This window comes from Dryobates pubescens, chromosome 4, assembly GCF_014839835.1.
Source record: "Dryobates pubescens isolate bDryPub1 chromosome 4, bDryPub1.pri, whole genome shotgun sequence".
NCBI lineage: Eukaryota > Metazoa > Chordata > Aves > Piciformes > Picidae > Dryobates > Dryobates pubescens.
The window spans coordinates 30043226-30066188 of record NC_071615.1 but is presented as its reverse complement, the minus strand read 5'-3'; the positions used below and the strand labels follow the sequence as shown (position 1 = coordinate 30066188).

The window sequence follows — 22963 nt, the reverse complement described above, 5'->3', positions numbered from 1 at the left end:
AAAGAGGGAAGATTCAGGCTGCATAGAAGGAGGTTTTTTGGACTGGGAGTGGTGAGACTTGGCCTAGGTTGCCCAGAGAGGTGGTGGATGCCCTGTGCCTGAAAATGTTCTGCATTGGGTGGGCAGGCTTTGGGCAGCCTGCTGTAGTTGGAGAAGATTTGCTGGCTGTGGGGTGGTTTGGCTGGATGACCTTCCAACCCAAAGCATTCTGTGATTCCTGTGTTTGAGCTACCCCTGTCATCAATTAGATGACAGGAAAAAAGATAGGAACAATATGCTCCTTTAACACATAGGAAAAATAACATATCTGTCTGGAATGGGGAGGCAAGATTGTTTAAAGACTAAGGAAGACATTTCTTTAATAAGTTCATCATTTAGATGACCTTTAAATAGGGGAGTAATTCTGGAAATGGAATCGAGATGTTTGGTGTGGTTTATTACCAGCAGATCTTATTTTGTGATTATGCTAAGTACTGGGAGAAGGATAACCTGTGTAGTTCAAAAGAAACTGGAATGATTTAAGCATCTAATAGAGTAAGTACTTTAGCATACTCCAAAAGCTTTAAAACGCAGGGAATCCTTCAGATGTCATTCTATAAATTGGTTGAATTTGGAGAGGGCCATTCAACACCTTATGTGATATTTATTTATGTGAATAGCAAGGAAGGTGGAAGAGGTTTCAATTTTATGTCATGGAAAATTTTAAGTTAGCAAAACAGCTGATTTCTATGTGCTGTTGAACCCCTGGAAAGCCAATAAACTGTAACAAGTATGTAATTTTTGGGTATGCCAATGGAACACTAGCCAAGGTTTTGACACTGCTTGGTTTGATCACCTCAGACAGCTCTGACTGGAATTTCTCTATAAAGAAGATGAAGTAAAGGATGATGCCGGAACAAATCTGGACTAATGAATTCTTTTTGGTCTGATGGAGTTCCTCTGTCATGACTTTTTCTCCATGTAAAAATGCTTTGCCTTCTTTGTATTAAATATCTGTAGTACAAGATTCCTCTGATAAAAAATTATGTGAAATTATTTTAAAATGAAAAAGCAGGTTTGATCTTACTCTACAGGATTGTGGTGCTATTTAAATATTTTTGTAGATCAGTTAAGGAAAAACTTCTTTCCTCAGAGACTCATTTGCAAATTTATTGTCATTATTCAAAATTCATTATCGGGCAGAAGTGCCGTATTTTGACTCCAGACTCATTGGTAATACTAACTCATTTATTTTTCAAATCAAATAGGTCTTTGGACCAGGTTTCTCTGACTTGTAGGCGGTTCAACAGTTTTGTAGATGGTCCACATCTACGTTGTCCGAAGCATTAAAGTGTTCAAAAAGTGTGGACAGCTGAATAGTGGGTGCAGAGACACAGAAATACAGTCTTGTGCATGGTGAAACATTCCTATTTCAAACATTTCATTCAATTTCATGAGTTTGTTTCTTGTGTAGTGCAGTAGCATGTAAGTGAAGTGCTTCATGGCAATGTCCAGAGATCCCTCAGTGTTAAAACTAATGGCAGTCCTGTTCTGTAGTAGGACTATAGTAGCTATAGCCAGAGGAAATTTGGCTGTGATAATAGGGATGTAATATGCACACATATCTCACTCAATCAAATGAACCTGGCTTGTTTCTGCTTGTGTCTCCCTATGTATCAAATAAAACAAATCTAAAAATATGCCTGCTTGCAGGGCTGCAGCACAAACTGTTGAAATCATCATTATTTTTGTGGAGGGACAATTCTCCATGTATAGGATGAAAAAGAAATTGTCAGGAGCAAACATGCTCGGGCTTTGTTTTTCTGTGCAAGGGTATTTTTTCCGTGCATGTATTAATGCTGATAAATATGAAGGCAAAAGGAGGAGTGTTGTAAATGGTTAGGTGTATGCGTATTTTCATTGTAAATGGCACTGTTTCTAATCACAAGATCAAAAGTGAAAAGTGCCTTAATACAGCTCTTGGATGCTGGCAGCTTTCCATGTAAAAGCATCATTATTGCTGATTAAATAGAACAATAGAAACCCTCATGAAGTGTATGCAGCATCCAAACTGGAGCCTCTGGATACTACCCTGGTACCAATAATAAAGAGAAATTGCTATAGTTATTCTGATGCCTGTCCTCACAGGTAATTAATTTTTATATGAGCCAAATCTGTTTGCCTGGATTTCATTTGTATGTTTTGTGCTTTCCATTCTCAGCTGTCAAATATAGCTACTGTTTTCAGAAAAGAACAGAGTAATTTAGGTTATAAAAGACCTTTAAGATCATCAGCTGTTAACCCAGCACTGCTAGGACACCATTAAACCATGTCTTTCAGCTACATGCTTTTTAAAGTGTCCAAGCTAAACCGTCCCTGGCACAAGCTGAGGCCATTTCCACTTCTATAACTTGTTACTTGGGAGAAGAGACCAATCCCCACCTTGCTACAACCTCCTTTTTGGCAGCTGTAGGCAGTGATAAGGTGTTCCCTCAGCCTTCTTTTTTCTAGACTGAATAACCCCAGCTACCTCAGCTGCTCATGAGACCTGTTCTCCAGACCCTTCACCAGCTTTATTGCACCCATTTGGCTAAGTTCCAGCATGTCAACGTCCTTCTTGTAGTGAGAGGCCCAAAACTGAGCCCAGTAGTCAAGGTGCAGCCTCACCAGAGCTGAGGATTGTTCTGACGGAGGTGTAGGAACTTGGCAGTGTTGAACATTTGTGTGTCCTGACATTAGTCTTCACCTGACCTATATCCCTCAGGACTGTGAACTCCACCAGTGTGTGATTGCTGTTGCCCAGGCTGCCTGTAATTTTGACTTCTCTGATGAGCTTGCTTACATTAGTAACCATCAGATCCAGCATTGCATCCCCTCTGGGATCTGCTCCATTATCTTCCCTAGCACTGAATTCATACTGACAGGTCTGTAGTTCTCCAGAGCTTTTTTTTGCTGCCTTTCTTGTAGATGGGTATCACATTTGCTAGCCTCCAGTCAGCTGGGACCTCCCCAGTTAGCCAGGACTGCTGGTAAATGATGGAGAATGACTTGGTGAGTGTTTCTGCCAGCTCCTTCAGTACCGTTGGGTGGCCCCATAGACTTGTGTGTGTCTAAGTGGTGTAGCAGGTTTCTAACCACTGGTCCTGTCTGCCTGCTGTGCCTGTCCCAGGCAAGCTATGGTATGATCTGGTAGTCTCTCTCTCTCCCAGTCTCTGATACTCCTCAATCTACTCACCCCCTCTTGGAGGACTGTCCACAAGTGGAAGAATTCCTTTACCTGGGTACACCTCCCATGACTCAAATTCTTGTTTTGCAAGTATGTTTGTGGTTCTCTGTGTGAGTAGAAGAGACTCTGAGAACATAATCTGTGGCATTTTCTAATAATCAGTGACATACAACCTGACATTATGCAGACTTAAAAAACAAGTAAGTTGTAATTCATATTAAATATATAAAGGTTAAGTATATGTAGTTTTACAGGCTATAATTAAGGAATAATATTAGAAAATTTGTTACAGTGTTAAAAAGCTGTGTAAAATGTAGCAGAAGAAACATTTTGTAAGTTGAATTTTGCCTGGAATTAGCAAAGCCTAGTGAAAATACAGAGTGTAATGCAGTTAATATTTCAGTGGATATATTTCTTTCGTCAGAGAAGATGGGAGACTTGAGGAAATGATTGTAGAAGTGCCATTTATAGTTAAGGTTGTCTGATATGTCTGTTATCAGACTCTGATTTTAGTTTTTATAACTTTGCCAAAGTTTTAACTGTTTTGGCTGAATTTTCCATGCCATGGAACTGCCAAAAAGGGATTTGTTTTCAAAGTTACTATTAAAATGATTCATCTGTTTCCAGGAACAAGTTATGGGAAAATACGTTGATGGCTTTTATTTTGTCCTCCTGGGAAGCTCAGTGCCTTTATTCTTTGGAGTGGAAACTTGAAATCTGGCAGATGAATCACCCTTGTTTCAGAAAAGTGTCTTTTGAAAGGAACTCAGGGTGGCAGGAGGTGCAACACGCATGATGTGCACGAAGGTGGGTAGGGACTCACCAGGAGATTTGGTGGACTGCTTGGGCTGTGTGTTCTCAAATAAGTTAAAAGTTAAATATTCAAAAAGTACCTGCAAATGAGTCAGAAATGTAATAGAAAAATGCTGTAGGAGCATATGATTAAGGTTTCTATATAAGTGGACCAAAATCCTGCACAGAGTGTATAGAGTAACTTTGGAGTTCTTGGTTTTTTATAACTTTGGAGTTCTTGGATTTTTGTTACCTGAATGTTAACTTCATTTTTTTTTTTTAAAGTAGCAGATTCCTTAGAGCTATCCCTGTGTGGTTATGAACCTGAAACAGGAGTTTTTCAGTGCTTCAAAATGCCACCACAGTAAATTCTTGCTCCTTTATGGGCAATGCCTTTACTTGTAGGTGGGGATGTCTGCCCAGGCTCTGGTTGCATGGCATTCTTGAGCTGATTTTTAGCTCCTGCAGGGCTCTCGGTTTCAGGCACGATACCTGGATTTAAGGTGGTGTTTGTTGGCAGCTGCTGGGAAGGCTGTGGATTCTTGCTGGGCCCCTATGCAAAGCTGCCTTGAATTGTGGTAGCTTTCTTGCCTCTGTGCAAGGCTGTGGTTCCTGCAGCCCAGTTAACTCTTGCAGGAGTTCGAAACACAGTTGCCTGCCTGAGAACTGATAGAACAGCACCAATTATAGTGGCATGGTGCCACATCCTCAAACAGCTGGGTCAGTGCGTACAATGTAACGTAAAACATGTATGGCAGTAGTGAGGTGATTGCAAACCAGCCTGAGCTTACTTCCGCTGTGATTAAGCCTTCTGGCTAAACTTAATCAGACTTCAACTAGAAGAGTGGGGTTTTCTTGTAAGTGGAGTGTTGGGTTCTTTTTGGTAGAGATAGAGAATTTTTTTTAAAAGTTTACTTTTATTTTTTAAATGAGCTGAAAGTCGCCCCATACACATGTTGATGGAACCAGCTTCAGTACAAGGATATGAATGAAAAAGGTAATGGAGGGCAACTGCAAAAGCAAAATTAATCAAATTTGAATGTTGTCAAACTATTTATTGCAACATGGAAAGGGGAAAATGTGGAAAACAGTAACATCAGTCATTAGGTAAATACTAGCACAGGATCAGTGATTTTAGGAGAGCTTTGTTAGTGTACACCAAATGAGGATTGTGGGTTTATGTTCAAATTCTTCTCATATAAATGCCTTTTTTCCAGACACCAAAAGTATGGAAAGGTGATATTTGGTTTTCCACAACAGAAGGCACTGAGATTTTCCAGGATAATTTTTTCTACAAAGTTCTAAATTCATATTTGTGTTATTAGTTCAGTAGTATAGTGTAAAATAATGTATCTGTGCTGTAAATGCCTGTGTCTCAAAGTTCCTAAACTATGGTTTACATACCTACTTTGAAGAATTGTGAATAAGTCAATACATTAAAAAAAAAAGTAAATGGGAAAAAAATATAACTTGGCTGAGAGTCAAAGCTTTGTTAAGATACATGGCAGGAAAGCAGACACAAAATTGGAGAGAGAAGAAAGTAAAGAATATAATTAAAATGTTATTTTCTCCTCTTACCAGTTACCTGTCTCCTTTTGTTATTCATATGCACTTGTTGAAGTTGCATGTAAATGATTGATTGACTCAGTGAACTCATTGTAATAAATTATGTTTGATGTGCTATCTTGAAAAAAATCTTTTGAAATTCTGTCTCTTTGCTTTGTCTGCTCACCTTGTGGCTTTTAATATCTTGTTTCCCATCTGTCTGATTCCATCATAAACTGAGCATAACTTTCCAGACCTTAATGCAGCCCTCTTTCTTCTGGTTTAACTGAGTACGTAACGCAAATATGTGATTTGGCCGTCAACAGTAATATCAGAAAGGAATGTTGAAGTGTGTGTTCCCTTTATTGATGTGAAATAAAGAAATGCTTATCTGTAGATATTTGATAATAGATATTTACAGTTCATAGATATGTCTCTGCAAGAACACAGAGATGTCTGTATCATTGTATTACATCAGCTTTAAGTAGCATTTAAGTCCAAAGGTTACTTTTAAGGATTAATTCTTAATTAAAGGAGGAAAGAAATGGGTCTCTAAGGTTTCCAGAAAGAAGTTTTAAAAATATAGGTTTAAAAATACTTAGCTAAATATGTAGTACAGATACACCCAAGCTTCATTTTGAAGGTTGATTGTACTATAGATATTCCTACTGCAACAAGTGTCTGTGACAAGGGAATTGGGAGAAATAGTCTTATTTTGTTAAAGACATTTTTTTTTTCCCTAGGGGATAAAACGTCTGTAGAAATGTTTGGTTGGGATTTTGTTGGGGTTTTTTGTTTGTTTTGTTTGTTTGTTTGGGAGGTTTGTTTTTTTTTTTTTTTAATGCTTTGAGTTCAACAGTTTGTTTAACAGCAGTTAAGATATAGGTAGATAAATTCTTTCTGTTCTTTATTAAGGACATAAAGTCTGTATACTGAAAGGGTTTTTTCCATACTCTCTTTTTAGTGAGAGTAAGTTTTCAGAGAGACCAGAGGGAATGCACTGAGCTGGAAAGAAAGGAAGGGAAAAGCACAGTAGTCCTGGGACTGTCCTTAGCAGTTTTGTGAGATACTGAATTTATGAGAGAGCTAGGATGAAAAGAGTAAAAGGCCACTGAGTTCACCCAACTAAGTGTGTTAATAGATAAAACAAAAAGCAATGAAATATTTACATTGATGTGGTCAACATACGTTTCTTTGTGTGATCATGATGATAATACTACTACTGCTACTTCTTTTAGACTGGCAGATTTAGCTATGAACAAGGTACCCAATTCAGAAAAGGATGCCAAAGGGAACAAAAAGCATTTTCGCTTCATGATTTATTGAAAACAGGCAATAATAAGTGAAGTAGTTTCAGCAGGACACATAAGCATGTGCATTCATGCCAGTGATTGGTACATTGACTGAAATGAAATTGTTCTTCAAACTAAATGCCATGTTGAACTGAGGCCTTGATATAGTCTAAGCAACTGTTAGTTCTAAAATTGCATTCTTTACTAAGCTTCTGATTTCCTTGAAATTTGCTTCTATTGCTGCTGGAACAAGTGTTTGAGAAGGTTTAGTAGCAGAATTCCAATGTCTGGTGAATATTATGTTTTAATGGTTTTCTTTCCTATTGTACTGTGAAAAAGCACTTTGGAGAAATCTATATGCATGTGTTTTCCCACCACTGAAAAAAGTTATATTTGTCTCATTGAGAAAGATGAGGCAAATTACAAAACTGTATTAATTATTTATTTTTTTTAAACAGTAGCAGTTTTCTTGTGACATTTTCTGTGAAGAGTTTCTGTTTATGAAACTCATGTCTTTATTTCCACTGCACAGAATATAAAAAATAAATTGAATGAAATCTTGACTTCATTATATTCAATATTAGTATTTTAGGATTTCTGATTCAGTAGATTTTCTTTCACTGTATTCTTTCCAGAGTTATGTTTGGTATAGTATTTCCTTCTAGAACTGTGAAAAGAAAAATGCATGTATCATGGGGTATGCTTGTGTCCTGTTCTTAAGAGTAAAAGCCTGTTGTACTGGATGCATCTCACCTGTTACTGACATTTGTGTGGAATAGAAGAATAGAATCGTAGAATGGTTTGGGTAGAAAGGGACCTCCAAAGGTCATCTATTTCAACTCCCCTACAGTGAGGCTGCCCAGAGCCCTGTCAAGCCTCACCTTGAATATCTCCTGGTAAGGGGCATCAACTAACTCCCTGGGCAGCCTGTTCCAGTGTTCCACTACTCTCATGATAAAGAGCTCGCTCCTAACATCCAATCTAATCTACTCATAGGCTAGGCTAGGCTAGGCTAGAATTAACCAGGTTGGGAAAGACCTTTGAGATCATTGAGTCCAACCTATCACCAACACCATCTAATCAACTAAACCATGGCACCAAGTGCCTCATCCATTCTCTTCCTAAACACTTCCAGTGGTGCTGACTCCACCACCTCCCTGGGCAGCCCATTCCAATGGCCAATCTTTCTTTCTGTGAAGAACTTCTTCCTAACATCCAGCCTAAACCTCTCCTGGCGCAGCTTGAGACTGTGTCCTCTTGTTCTGGTGCTGGTTGCCTGGGAGAAGAGACTAACCCCCACCTGGCTACAACCTCCCTTCAGGTAGTTGTAGATGGCCAGAAGGTCTCCCCTGAGCCTCCTCTTCTCCAAGCTAAGCAACCCCAGCTCACTCAGCCTCTCTCATAGGTCTTGTGCTCCAAACCCCTCACCTCTTCTCTAATTTCAAACCATTGCTCCTCATCCTATTGCTACATGCCTCTGTAAACTATCCCTCTCCAGCCTTCTTGTAGGCCTCCTTCCAGTACTGGAAGGCCACTACTAGGCCTCCCTGGAGCTTTCTCTTCTCCAGGCTGAACAACCCCAACTCCCTCAACCTGTCCTCACAGGAGAGGTGTTCCAGCCTCCCAATCATCTTTGTTACCCTCCTCTGGACCTGCTCCATCAGATCCGTGTCAGCAACTGTGTTGTGTTACACACAAACACAGAAGATTATCTAACAATTAATATTTCATCATCATTTCATGGCCGTTTGATTTGGTAGAAAAAATATCCCTGTGGAGTGTGACCTGAGTTTGAAAGGACCAACAGGAACGATGGGTCTTGAGTGTGTTATTAATAAATAACATACTTTTGTGACTCATTAAACTCCCTCTGTAATAATGGTGTGTTTCATTCTGTGTTGCTGAAGAAGGTTGCAAATGCAGGGGAAAAGTTCGTTCTGCGTACTCCCAGAATAATTTCCTTAATTGCTGCGATTTTCCTGGGGACTGAAGGACAGAGTAGACATTGTTCAACATTTTAGCAGAATGAAATGACACTGGGCTATAATAAGCTGCAGCTGAAATCCAACTACAAAGTGTTTTCCAACATTACTTGGGAATAAAGCATTGCATTGGTAGTTAGTATATGGGTATAGCGTTTGGAAGCAGTTAAATTCTTACTTGCTGTATGTTTTCCTAGGGTTTCTGCTGAACTTAGTCATTGTATTGGTGATTCATAGTTAAATATTTGCTTTAGATGTGAGTGACACATTCACATTGACTTTTCAGCATATATGGGGAAAAGAGAAGAAGATAAAATGACATTCTTTTTCTAGAAATTCTGATAGAACACACATATTGGAATGAGTTTGCTGTATTCTGAATGAATTACTGCATGTTTTCATGTAGATTAGACTTATTATTAGGCATAGAATAGTGTAAGCACTGCAATCATTGGCAAATTTCATCTATACAGGGGAGACTTATGAGGAAAATAATATTTCAGGGGAGAAATGGTCATGTGGCCTATTGTTTAGACAAGCAGTTGCTCTTATTGGCACAACTACTTAACAGCATAAAGCAAATACATTTTGTCTGCTGAATGCTAACTGTGATGCTTTATTGCACTACTTGGCTTCAGATATAGCCACACCCTATCTTCCTGAAGAAGTAAGAATAAAGAAATCTGCCATTGATCATGTACAACCACTGTTTTTCTTGCATTGCTGTATCTTAAATGTTCACTTTTATTTCCCAAGATATATTTGTTCTTACAAAGTATATATTTATTCCCTCAAATTATGGTTCCTAAATTAGCATGCTGTATTTTTCACCAAATTAATCTTTTTTCCAGTTTTGTCTGACTAACAACTTGATAAATCTCTCCTTATCTTCTAATGGCAGATGATTTATCAAGGCCTACTACTTAATTAATATTGCAGAGTATGTGGGGAGCTGAAGAATTCAGAAGTATTTTCCGTAGCTTGGATATGTAAAATGAGAAGCATAGGAGAAAACAGAAAGATAATCTTGTAACTGAGGAAAAAAAAAAAGCCTTTGTGATTTAAGCATGGGATTGAGGTTCAGGAAATGGTGAGTTCTATCCCACAAATCCATCATGCTTCCCACTAGACTTTGGACAAAACACTGTTTTTCTTTCTTTGCTGCAAAATATTAAGGGTAATATTGTCTTATCTCTTAGGGTAGTTTAATGCTGAATTTGGGTAGCATTACTAGTGTGTATAGGATATGTATTATTTTTTGAGTTTATTGAGTTGTGCTTATATGAACACTTTCATGTTATAGCCTGACTTTGTCCACATTTTAGAAAGTATACATGATATGTAATATACAAAAGATACTTCTGTGGTATAAATATTCTGTATCTGAAGCACATATAAAAGGACAGAAATCTCCGAGAAGTTGTCAATGACATCTCATCTTTCCTGAATTATTTTTTTTTTCTCCATTTTAGGTTGCATGTCTCACTTATATAGCAGCTAATTACCTTAATTGCAAAATTGAAGCAAAACGCTGGGGTACTGCTCATGGGAGTATTGTTCCCTATCAGGTAAGCAGAAAACATTAGGGTTTTTGGCTCATGGAATTCATGATTTTGTGCATTATGAGACTGAGAAGGGATTTACTTTTCCCATGACCTTCTGTAGTCTGTCTGTGTCTAGGTAGGACAAGTTTCTGTTGTTCATTGTCATTTCTGCGTTTTGCATGTTTCTTCATCAGCAGTAGATTAGTAACAGAACACTGAAATAGATCAAAGGTGTTTGCTGAAATTGGATGACTTTAAAGCTAGCATGATGATTTGATTGCTTTTCACCTGACAGAGAAACCTTTTTCTTAAAGGGTTACCTGACTTCCATACCAGTTACAGACTGAACTATTTTGTCTATGAATTTTGATGTTTTTGTCTTATGAGTCTACAAGGACAATATAAATGAGCATGAACATCTGGGAGTTCTACATATTTGTCATATACTGTTGATTTTGCTACAAATCATTGTGGCTCAGTGAGACACCAGGTTGGCAAAAGGAATTAACCAGACCTCAGATCTCTCCAGCGGAAATCGTAGTCTGCTACATCTAATGAAGAGTTGAAAACTCTTAAAAATAACATGACCTTTATCATATAAACAAGCAAAGAAAAGAAAAATGCTGCAAGTTTAATCTTACTTCTTCTGGCTGTTATGGGAAATCTTCCAGTAAATAAGGAAAATTTTCTTCTTTTCTAGCTGATCATTTTGTGTTCTTGACGGAAGTCATGCTAACTTTTGGAGATTTGGACATATACTTAATTATAAAATTCTATTATTTATTTCATAATTTTTGGCACTTTTCATCAAATAGTCATGTTTGAAGCAAGCTAAGGAGAGCCTGGATTTCTTGATTTCTGGCCAGATTCCTTTAAATCCTGAGAGGGACAGTTCCCAGCATTTGTTTGGGGTATCTGCTCCTAAAAACCACTCAGTTTTTCCAGCTTCTTCATTCTTTTAGAGAAAATGAGGGAAACTCAGTGTGTTGTCTCTCTCAGAGGTGAAGATGGTGATGATCATAACATTAAAAGATTTATTGCTTGTGGCCATAGAAACTCTGAAGCAAAAAAATCTACCATCAGAACACTATCACTGGCTGGCATCACAGCCAGGACTCCTCAGGTCTAAAACCCAGATCAGTTGTTTTAAAAGCTACCTTTACTTGAGCTTGGAGGCTTTTCCCAGTACATTCTGCTGCATAGTCAACCGTCTTGCTATGAATTAGCTAGAAGTGATTGCAGATGGTCCCAGACCAATGGAGAGATGTTACAGATCTTTCTGCAAAGGTGGCTGTGGTCTTGCAGTGTTCTTGTCATGGGTGTAGTGCATACACCTCTGGTTGGCAGAACATAGCAGTATGGTCAAGTCTTTTAGAGCCAGCACTGCATGACCCAATGTAACCACTACAGAAGTAGTTACGTTCTGCTGCATTTCTGTGCTGTGGCCTTTTGGTGTGACCCTTTTGAACTTTGGTGTGTTGACTGTATAAAACAGATCTGAAGTGTCTGAAGTTTGTATAAGCAAAACCAAAAACCGTACTAAACGAGGTGCTTTATCTTCACTGGACTGTATTTGGCTGAATAACTTTTATGTTGTTTTGCCTTTGTTTTTCCACAGTCAGGATTAAAAGAAAAGCATGCACTGAGCATGTTCTGTTTCATTTTTTTTTTTTTTTTTTTCCCCCATAGACAGCTCTCTGGATATAAAAAAAGTTGAGGAGATTGGTTTAGCTGATCTTCTGGTTAAATCCAAATTAATTAATATGTCTAAAAAAGTCCTCTCTAAACTATGGTTCCTGTGTTTCTATCTGCTGCTTCTGTAGTAGTTATTAGAAATATTAACTCAACATTGGAAAGAACTTAAATCTGAATTTCTTTGTCAAGAAACCAGTAATTAGCTTGGATTTACTATGGGTGGAGTTGTGTGCATGTGTGTATTTATGGCTCATCTGTTAACATTCCATCAGTTAGCATGGTTATAATTCTGATTTTAACCATAAGTACATTAGGCTTTCTAGAGATTATTTTTCCTTTGTTGACACAAACTATACTTAGGCTGCAAGTAAATGTGGGGGTTTTAAGATATTTTTGAAAGTCAACCACAATGTGTTCAAAGCAGGAAATTGAATTTCTGTCTATTTTATAACAAGCATGTGATAGAATTCCCTCCCCTCCCCCTTTTGTCTTCAACTTTCTCTTGTTTTTATTTGCTGCATTTTGAGTTTCCACATAGGTACTAACTTTTATCTTTGAAGTGATGCAGAGCCTGCAGTCCTGCTAAAGAGTGTCAGACTATATTAAATCATGGAAGATTGGGTAAACATGAGCGATCCTTATATAGAATTAAAATGGCAAAATCTAAATAATTTACATCATGGTCGTGTAACAGAAGTCTGATCACAGTCGTGACCAAAATTTGATCCAAAATATATATGTGGAAGCCACCTTAAAAATGTACAGTTGTTGCAGTAAGTGTTCTGGTGCAGTTTAACACATTTGGTGGTATATGCAGAATGCTATTGGGCTTTTGTTTAATGGAGCTTCAACTGAATAATTTTACTTACAATAACATTGCAAAAGGCTCTATCTTTCCTATTTCTTATTTTCTTAGCTTTTAGTTGCATGCAATTTCACTGCATTCCCTGTTGCTTTTTGACTGAAAACCAGAAGCATGTTTTCTCCCTGTATGTGTTCTCTAGACTGACCTTTCTTACTTGTTTTTAAAAACATAAAAAATAAGCATTAATGGGCATCTGGATTTTCTCTATCTTGAAACTACCAAAATGTGTGGCACTTCTGCAAATCTATTTCTGGTCTGAGCAACAAGCTCTTAATAAGTGAAATGTACAGTAGTGTGCAAGGACAGTAATTGTTTTTCAAGCTTTTTTTTTCTCATTTGCTGATCATTTGAATTGTTTGAGTTTTCAGCCTTGTGTGCTCATAACCAAAGAAAAGTCCTGAGGTTCTTTTGAGTGTACAGTGTCTTTCAGGGCTCCTGTAAAGTTGTCTTTAAAGGTTTGCCATAGGTTTGTGATGGAGGTGAGCTTTGCAATGTGCCACAGGGATGGAGAACTGTAAATTCTAATCAACCAACCTTAGAAATAGATTTTTGGGTGCTGAACCCTTCATGATAAATTTTCTGCTTTGAGCATATCTGCTTTTTAATCCAAGCACTGTAGTTTGAATAGGTCACTTCTGTGATCCCAGTTTGCTAGGTTTCAAGCTTTAAAATGCAAACCTTGAGATTTGCACTGTGTCTTAAACATTTAATTAATGCAGTTTTACTAAACAAGTTGCTATAATGAGACACCCTGTTTAGTTACAGCTGTTCTGTGATTATCCAGTGGAAATCAGGGGCTTAAAAGCATCCAGTTTATATGATTGTGCTAAAAAGTAAAGTTGTATTATTGTCTTCTATTTGGGGTCACAAGGTCTTCCCTCATTTTTGTTATTTCAGTAGTGTGGCTGTCTTGCCTGTACCACATGTAAGATCTATCATTTGCTTTTTCATCTTGCAGTTGGCCCACTCAGAATGGATTTTCATACCCCTGAGAAAGTAACCTGCATGTTTGTAGGATGTTTCCTGTAGCAGCTTATCACTCTGCCTTCAGACACCCAAGTAACTGGGCAGCACTTTCAAAGGCAAACTTTCAGCAGGTCTAGGGCTGTTTTCTCTTGGGCCTTAATGATGAAAATCTCTGTGAAAAATAAAAACCCAAGCTCTTACACGTATCCTCTCCCCTAAAGAGTATGGTATTATTATTCTTTGGTCCTCACGTCTTCTCAACTATGTTTCAGTATATTTTCAGAATATGGAAAGGGCTAAACCATTCTGAACAGGATGGTCTGTGTCATCCTTGTGTAAAACAAGAAAACAAGGATACAACTTGCAGAAGTGTGACATAGTGACATGAGAATTCTAATGAAACTGGTCATCAGAACACAGGTGTACTGATGTTTAGTGTCATTAGTGGACGTATTTGTCTTTTGTGTATGCTGTTCCTTATTTCCTCCACTTTTGTTTCTGGGTGGGGAGAGTGATCTAGTTTATATATATCTATCTATATATATATATATATATATGGTTAGCCTCCAAATGAATTTGCTGAAGATGCATGTCAAATTGTAATTCTTAGGGCAATGTAACAGTAGATTGCTGTACAAATTTCAGTTGTTTGGAAAGTGGTAAAAGTAGGATTTGTGGGCTTGTAGATGAGATACTGACTGCAACTGGATCACTCCTTTTTTCTAATCTGCTTGTTGGTTCCAGGGCAGAAGGAGAAACTTTCTCTTTTCTGAAAATACATGTCATAGCTGTTACATAACTACAACATGCGACCACTCAAAAGCTAAAACATGTTGAAACAGGCTGAAAGAGAACTCAGAAATCTGTGTGCAGAAATACTACTCAGTGATTCCTGACATAATCACCCTATATATATAAAGTGATTTGTATTGCCATAGTAGCTAGAAGCCCTGATACAATACCACAAGCCCTTGTGCAAGGGATTGTACAAGGAGGACAAATGTGTGATTTCTGGTCAGTAAGGGCCAGTGAAACATGAAGAAATTACTTTAAATGACTGATATGAGTAAGGACTTCAGCAGTATTCACAACCTTTTAAAGCTGTATTTTATGAAGAATTTGAGGATCTGGTGATTTATGGTGAGTGATATTCATTCTTGGCCACAGGAAAGCTTAAGGCATGTCCACATGATAATGTTAACTTCATGAAAATGGAAGAAATTAATAAGTGAGTAAATGCAAGAATATTCTTACCCTTCTTTACTTGATATTCAAGTGCACTTGCCTTTACTCCGTGAAGCCTGTGAGTTTTGTTTGGGAGATGTTGATTGTTATGGAAGATTATGTCCACTAGATGTCATTCATGTAATCTCGATTTCGTTGCAGCATATATTTCATAGGAGCTATGTAGGATGGCAAAAAAAATGATCAGCATTATTAGCAGCTTTTGTATATGCAGTGCTTATGGCCTTATATATATGTGGCATGTTACAAAATAATATTCTGATTGTCTTTGTGATGTGTTTGACATACTGTTCAGACTAGAACTTCTGTTTTAACATGCTTTTGCCTACAATTACCGCGTTGTATGAGCAGATCTGTTATATAAGAGCACCCAGGTGAGCTGCATGTAGTCTGTAACTGCTCTGCAAAGGGAGACATGTATATAGAGGTAAGGACGTTACTTCCCAAAGGGAAGCAAATGTATCCTGTAACTAATATAATTGCTCCAAAACTATATTCTTTTCTAAGCTCTTTATACCTCAAAGGGCACTTCTTCAGAAAAGTCATGGCTAATCAGGGAAGGTGGTTCAAATTTCGTAAACTTACACAAGTGGATTTATATACTCGCAGATCTTAGCTGTAGAACTGTGCTTACAGTACTTGATTTGTGTCACCTTATTAATAATCTGAGGCATTTCAGCTAGAATCACTTTAATCAAGCTTAAGTGAAATACTCTGTGTGTGGACAACTCCAAGGTGCATCTGACCATTCAGATATTAGCAAAGAGCACGCGCATCCCGCCACCTCCCTGCCCCGGCTTTGTAGTATGACATGTGTTACTAATTGCTAGACAGCTTCTGGGAGCCTGTATCTGTACTCTCATTGAGGAGCAACTGCTGCAGCATTGGCCTGTGCTCTTTCGCACTTTCTACTTGGAGTAGCTACAGCAAAACTGGAAGCTGGAGATCACAGCTTCCTGCAACCTCCCTCTCCCCTTCCATATGGAATAAAGAATTTCTCTGCCCTGTGTAGTCAGCCAGAGGGCAGGATGGGGAAGTGATAATCCTCTTGGAATGAGCACTTGCATGAAAAATGATAAATGCTACATTACATGGGGATTAACACTTGCTTATGAACTTGCTTTTAATGGAGTGATGCTTCTCTTTCAGCAATGTGAAGGTTCACTGTACTTGTAGACCTGATTAAGAACCTTTACCGATGTTCAGCCAAAAGGGAGCCATCTGCCATCAGAAACCTAATGGTGTTTGAAACTGATCCACTCTTTTGCATATGGTCCTCAAGAATGTAAACCACTTACTTTCACATAGCATTTACTTCCCTAGAAAAATGCTTGCTCCCTGCATCTCACTGCAAGATTCTTCCTTCTCTCAGCATGAGAATTGCATTTCTGTTCACACTTAATGCACCCATTTGAGGTCTGTGCTTTGTCACCATCAAACTTTGAAACATGACTATCCAGAGCTAGTTTAATGAATGGAGTTGCTATGTAAATCACATCTGTTCTCATTTTTTTGATGGAAGAGCTTATGATATCCTGTGAGGATGTTCACAGAGTGGGTCAATCTGTGAGTGGAGTTTATGAAGCTTGTTTGGCATCTCCAGATGTATTTGATGCTGAGCACTGCTTCACAAATCTGATTTCTGCTTTGCAGGATCACCCTTTCTTTTCACACTGAGCTGACGTGTGGTAGAAATGTGGTCACCTAGTTTATTTCCAAGCACTGATGTATGCTTATAAATTTGCCATGGACCATATTGTTTCCTCTAAAAATACTGCATTACTGCTACAATCAGCTTAGCTCTGCTGGAATAACAATTGTGGTCCTGCACTACAGAAGCAGTGTCTGGGAATTTAAGTGGAAGGGGGAATAGCATTTTTGAGAGAGCTTCTGTTCTGTTTTCATAAGTGATATATAGACTTAAATCTCAGTCCTGTTGTTTTGCTAAAGAATTAATGTTTTAAATGCTAAATCTACTTATGAAAGTAAGCTTTAAATTGCAGTGCTTTTTAATGCCCATCTTCATGACCGTTGCTACATTCAGATGTAACAGGATGCTAAACCAGGTATTTTTACACGATGATAGACAAAAATTGTAATCTAAGGCTTTGTCTATTACTAAACTCTTTATTATTACTTAAATTGTTATGATTTGCTTACATTTGAAGATAGGCAGGCTTTTTGCTACAAAACATGAATTTGGTCGTATTGAGAATGATGGCGAGAGACAAAACCATACTTCCTGACCATCACCTAAAACATAGAATATTCACTGAGTGAAATTTACTCTTATAATGCAAATTAAGCTAGAGCAATTGATCTTACCTCTGTATCCTCAAGGGGATCAAAATGAGTTTTATCTAGTTTAACTCATTGCCTTTGTTCACTTGGATATAAGGTACTTTTGACAGATGTTTCTCCCAATTTCTCATCACGGGAAGTTTCTAAATATTTGTTGAGTTAGTTCTCCATTCTCAGTGAGAGGAGGAAAAGAAATAATTCTGTTTTCAAGAAGAAAGTTAGTGCATGGATATAGACAGTTTAGTTTGACTGTGTAGTTATTGATGCATTATGGCAGTTGATAGCTATATTGTCTGTAGCAAGTTTATACATATCTAAAATATATGTAGTGCTCATGTACAGTGTTTTCTTTCCTCATTTCTGTGAAGCCAGATCATTCAGATTTTCCTAAAGGTTATACTTTTTAAAATGTATTATATTTTTTTTCTGTTTTTCTTTCTGACATGGTTTCCACTTTTTTCACCTCCTCAAGGGGTGTGTCCAGGTCTGGTGAGTGCCTTAGGTAGTTTTACATGCTTCTGAGTGACATGAAAAGCTTTCATGTGCTGTTAAGACACCTGAAAATAGTCTGCTTTCACTTATTAACCTTATCCCATTGCTCTGACTCCTCTTCTCAGCTGTTCAGCTGCCAGGGTAGGAGAACTGCATGTAGCTTTACATCTAAATTTGTTGATTAGTTATCAGGTACAGCTTTAGTTTGATTTACTATTGAAAGATCCTTGATGTTCCTTTGTGATCCATGATTTTTGCTTTGTTTCACCATGGATCATTTTACTGAGTAGTTTCACTGATGACTCCTAGTCAAAGACAGTGCTGGAAGTGAGGTAGCGGCAGCCAAAACAATTGTCTAGCTGTGCTCTTGGTTTATGTCAGCTACAGCGAGTTTAGGACACTCAAATTTTGAAGGCATATGTCCATGTGTGTTTAATGAGCTTTTCAAACTTCTGCACATTTTTAAAAAATCATTACTCATCTTTCTTTTCCCCTGGGTATTTCAAGATAGGTGAACTCTGAGATTCTGAAAACTTGTCTTGTAAGAGTATGGAACTCCAACCTTGTATTTCATATTTTGTGAGTTCTCTGTTTTGCATTTGGGAAAGCTACCAGGGTAAAGAATACAACTTAAATTATCTTAGTAGAAAGGCTATTCTTTGCTAGATTAAAATAAGAAACACAAGGGTAACCTTTAATTGCTCTACAAATGGTACACAGTTATTAGTTGTGATTCTGCATTGGCACAATCCATGGTCATGTATACATAGAATACATAGAATAAACCAGGTTGGAAGAGACCTTCAAGATCATCGCGTCCAACCCATCAACCAATCCAACACCGCCCAAGCAACTAACCCACAGCACCAAGTACCCCATCAAGTCTTCTCCTAAAAACCTCCAGTGATGGCGACTCCACCACCTCCCCAGGCAGCCCATTCCAATGTGCAATCACTCTTTCTGTATAGAACTTTTTTCTAACATCCAGCCTGAATCTCCCCTGGCGCAGCCTGAGACTGTGTCCTCTTGTTCTGGTACTGCTTGCCTGGGAGAAGAGACCAACATCCGTCTGTCTACAACCTCCCTTCAGGTAGTTGTAGAGAGTAATAAGGTCACCCCTGAGTCTCCTCTTCTCCAGGCTAAGCAACCCCAGCTCCCTCAGCCTCTCCTCGTAGGGCTTATGTTCCAAACCCCTCACCAACTTTGTTGCTCTTCTCTGGACTCGTTCCAGCAAGTCAACATCCTTCCTAAACTGAGGGGCCCAGAACTGGACACAGTACTCGAGGTGTGGCCTAACCAGTGCAGTGTACAGGGGCAGAATGACCTCCCTGCTCCTGCTGGCCACATTGTTCCTGATGCAGGCCAGGATGCCATTGGCCCTCTTAGCTGCCTGGGCACACTGCAGGCTCATGTTCAGTCTACCGTCGACCAGCACCCCCAGGTCCCTCTCAGCCTGACTGCTCTCCAGCCACTCTGACCCCAGCCTGTAGAATGTGGAATAGCCATAATAACAAATAGGAGGTTGATGTGACTTCAAGTCATCATTAGCTGAATCCATGTAGCATTGTTAAAATCTAACGTAAAGATGAGGAATATCAAATATTATAAATACCAGTCTTAGTCTATATAATAATGTCTCTTCTAAACAGGGACAATTTTTTGACCTTGTCAAATTTATCCTTGGCATATGTGGTTATGATAGTGGCTGGAGAGTTTTGACCATGAATAATAGTTGTAACAATGCAACAAAGCCTTTCGTCGTACACATAAGTGATTAACATAGTTCATTAGGGCAGAGGTTTCATTTTAGTTTAGCTGGAGGCTTAGAGCAATGGAACCTGAGTCTTATTTTAGTGTTTCCACAAACCACAAACAATTTCTTCCTCTTTTGTGTACAGGCTTACAGTATTTTATGTGAAGGTTTTTAATATGGAAGTGAATGTTTTGAAGTAATCTTAGGATTTCACCTGATTTTCCTGCTGTTACCCATTTTTATATATGCAGTTTACTTTCATATATTTGTCAAAGTTGGAAGATAAATGAGAAGTAAAAGTGGCCATCACATGACTGTCTATAACATGAAAGAGTCTGAGATTTGTTTAATACATACAGTGTTTACTGATACATTTTATCCATGAACAAGAAGGGTAGCCTTGGCCAGGAACAGAATTCTGTGTATTAAGAATCTGATCAGGTAACGTAAGAGAATCTTGTTAGTGATACCTCGTAGCACTCATGCATAATTATGCTATCTTTTCACTGTTATCTTTTCAAACTCCTTGGAGATTCTTAAGTAATTTTATTTCCTGCAATTTAACAGTTTTAAGTAATAATGATTATGAGAAAACAGTTAAATAGTTTCTTTTCTCAAGTACCAGGTGCTGAAAGCAACAGAGAATATTGGTAGTTTTTATAGTGGTTTCCTGCACATCTTGCATGAGCCTCTTTAAACATTCATTGTATAGGCCTTAAAAAGATAATAGAAATTATTTGTGGTCAAGGTATGGGACTGAAACTCAGAAATATAGCTCTGCATTTGCTTGTAAAATAGGTGTATGATTTCTGATTTGGGTTTTGGATGAGTGCTTCCAATCCTTTTGTACTACAAGGCAGAGCAATTTCATGAAATCACCAGTTCCAGGTTGCAGCAAGTAATAGTGGTAATTTGAGATTTTCTGCTTGTCTTTCCTACCAGATTTTGTCCATGCTTTTAGATTTAACTCCTCCTGCTGTCATTTGAGTAGGGCAATTTCTTATGCTCTTCCTCTGTCTGTGAAAGAACTGATCTCTTCCATCTACTTTCCTCCTTTATGCATAGGCTGTTCAAAAGATACTGTTCCTGTGTTTCAGGGTGTGAGTGGATGGCATTCAGTAGTGTAGCATAAAAAATGTGTGAGCTAGTTTCCATGCTGCAAGCAGGGGACACTCATAGACAAACAGTTGTGGTTGGGGCTATCCCTTCTTCATGTAAGAGCATCTTTAACAACATTGCTCTCCACACTTGTGCTGGGACTCCACAACTTTCCAGCTTTAGTTCTTCATTTTGTTCTTTATCTTTGTGGCACATGAGGCAAGAAGTAATTAAATCACAACTGGAAGAGTCAGATCACACATTAAGAGAAGCTTTCTAACAGAGAAGCCAAATTCCTTCCTATTTTCAGTAGTCTTTTATGGCTGATATGCCTAAGTCTTCTCTAGGTTAAACATTCCCAATTTGTTGAGTCTTCCGCTTCAATCATGCTTTCCAGAACTTAGTGATATTCTCTGTGCTTTCATTTTGGAGGACCTAATTTTTGTGACATCCTGAACCAAATGTAGTACATTACACCAACTCCAGTTTTATCATCTTGAAGTAGAACGGAAAGATTATTTTGTCAATCTTAGAGGTTCTGCTGACCTTCTGAAATACTGCTTTGGTGTTAACTAGCTGGTGCAAAAGAGCCTTTGTTTAATTCATGTTCAGTTTGAGAAACATCAATTTTTGATCCTTTACTCTTGTACATGAATTATTCATGTGATTGAATTGCTCATGGCTAGTTCTAGAACCTCCCAGTTGATTTTCCTTGTTGAATTTCACCTTCTTGCTTTCAGACTTTATCTCCCAGTTAGTTGCAGATATTTTCAGTCCGTCAGTCCAGCCACTTTGATATATATCCTTTCTTCTCTCCTTCAGGTGATACCCAACCAGTTGGTAACCCTGTTTCTCATATGGCCTTATTTAAGTTGGTACTGCCTTTCGCTGGTGAGCAAAGACAGACATCTAGGTCTCATGTACTTGTACTCGGCAAGTCACTATTGGCTGCTGCCTGTTCTCTTGTTCTTTTGGGATGATGGTATGTGTGTCTTTCTGGGAAGAAGGTGCTCACATATAATTGCTAGATTTTACTTTTTATTTATTCCAGTCACTGTGTTTACACACTTATAAGCTCTAGTATCTCATTTCTGTCCCCATGGTGCTAATGTGCACCACTTCTGCAAGGATTCTGGAAGTCTTAGGAAGTCATGAGAGCTAAATAAAACAACCCCTTCTTTTCAGAAGTATGGTCTCAACACACCTTTATTTGTAATTTAGCCCAAGTTTCACCTGTCCATTGGCATGTTGGTGTATTCTTGTACCTTTGCTAATACATTCACGGAGTATATGTTTGTGTAGTGCATAATAAGAGTCAGTAGGTATTATTTTAATGTGAGTAAGCAATTAAACTAGTAACATAGTGCTTGCAGTAAACACTAGGCAGCTGGGCTGCACTTGGAGGTTGTGAACATTCATACGAATCAAGAGGGTCATGAGTTTCAGATGGCATTGATTACTCCGCTGAGCATCTTCAGAAGACTTAATCACTCAAATCCAATTTAATCCTTTAGAAGTAGAATTTAAGTATGACTTACAGGACATGAAGACCGTTGATTAACTACTGAGCTAGGGTTTATGAATTTCACATGGAAATAGAAGTTAAAACAATACTCTCTTGAGGAATGTGCGAGTTCCAAGTTTTATGTTAAATACTAATCAATAGTAGAAGGAGAAACTGGATAGACAACATATTTGCGATGAAGTAGAACTTTGTGGAAGTAAGGTTCTGATATTTAAATATTGACAGATGTACCAGATGTCTTTTTTGCTCTGCATTAAGCTGGCATACCAGGTCCTGAAAATCATAGAAGTGGCAAAATAATAATAATAATAATAATAATGACATTCATAAAAAAATTGATTTTTTCTGTGTCAGTTTACCAGTTTTCTGATTCCCTTCTTTTGGTTTTTTGTTTGTTTTTTTTTTTCCATTATGAGTTCCAAAAATTGCTTTGACGGAAAAAGAAGACAACTGACTCTTTCACATAATCACCCAAGCTGACTTGGCAGCATGCTAGGCTTTGTGTGTTTCTGCCCACCATTTTAATAAAAACCTACTCACTTATCTGATTTTTGCATGTTTGATTTCAACTCCTTGAGGGAATCAAGATCCTGTTCTTGATTTAGTGAGACTTTACTGTCCGGATGTAAATGGTATTTTTTGGTAATGTATGTCAGATTTACC

The 22963-nt window shown here is 38.1% G+C and overlaps 1 protein-coding gene across 5 annotated transcripts in view; it reads left to right on the top strand.

The window, feature by feature from the left end:
• The window catches only part of SUGCT (succinyl-CoA:glutarate-CoA transferase), a 484791-nt gene that overhangs the window by 53652 nt on the left and 408176 nt on the right, over positions 1-22963 (top strand). For 4 of the 5 annotated variants that reach the window (XM_054161377.1, XM_054161378.1, XM_054161376.1 and 1 more), the window contains exon 9: positions 10289-10384. The exons of the other annotated variant lie outside the window; for it this stretch is intronic. In XM_054161377.1, coding sequence (XP_054017352.1) covers positions 10289-10384 — 96 coding nt within the window. The remainder of the gene's footprint in view (positions 1-10288; positions 10385-22963) is intronic. 5 annotated transcript variants of the gene reach the window in all.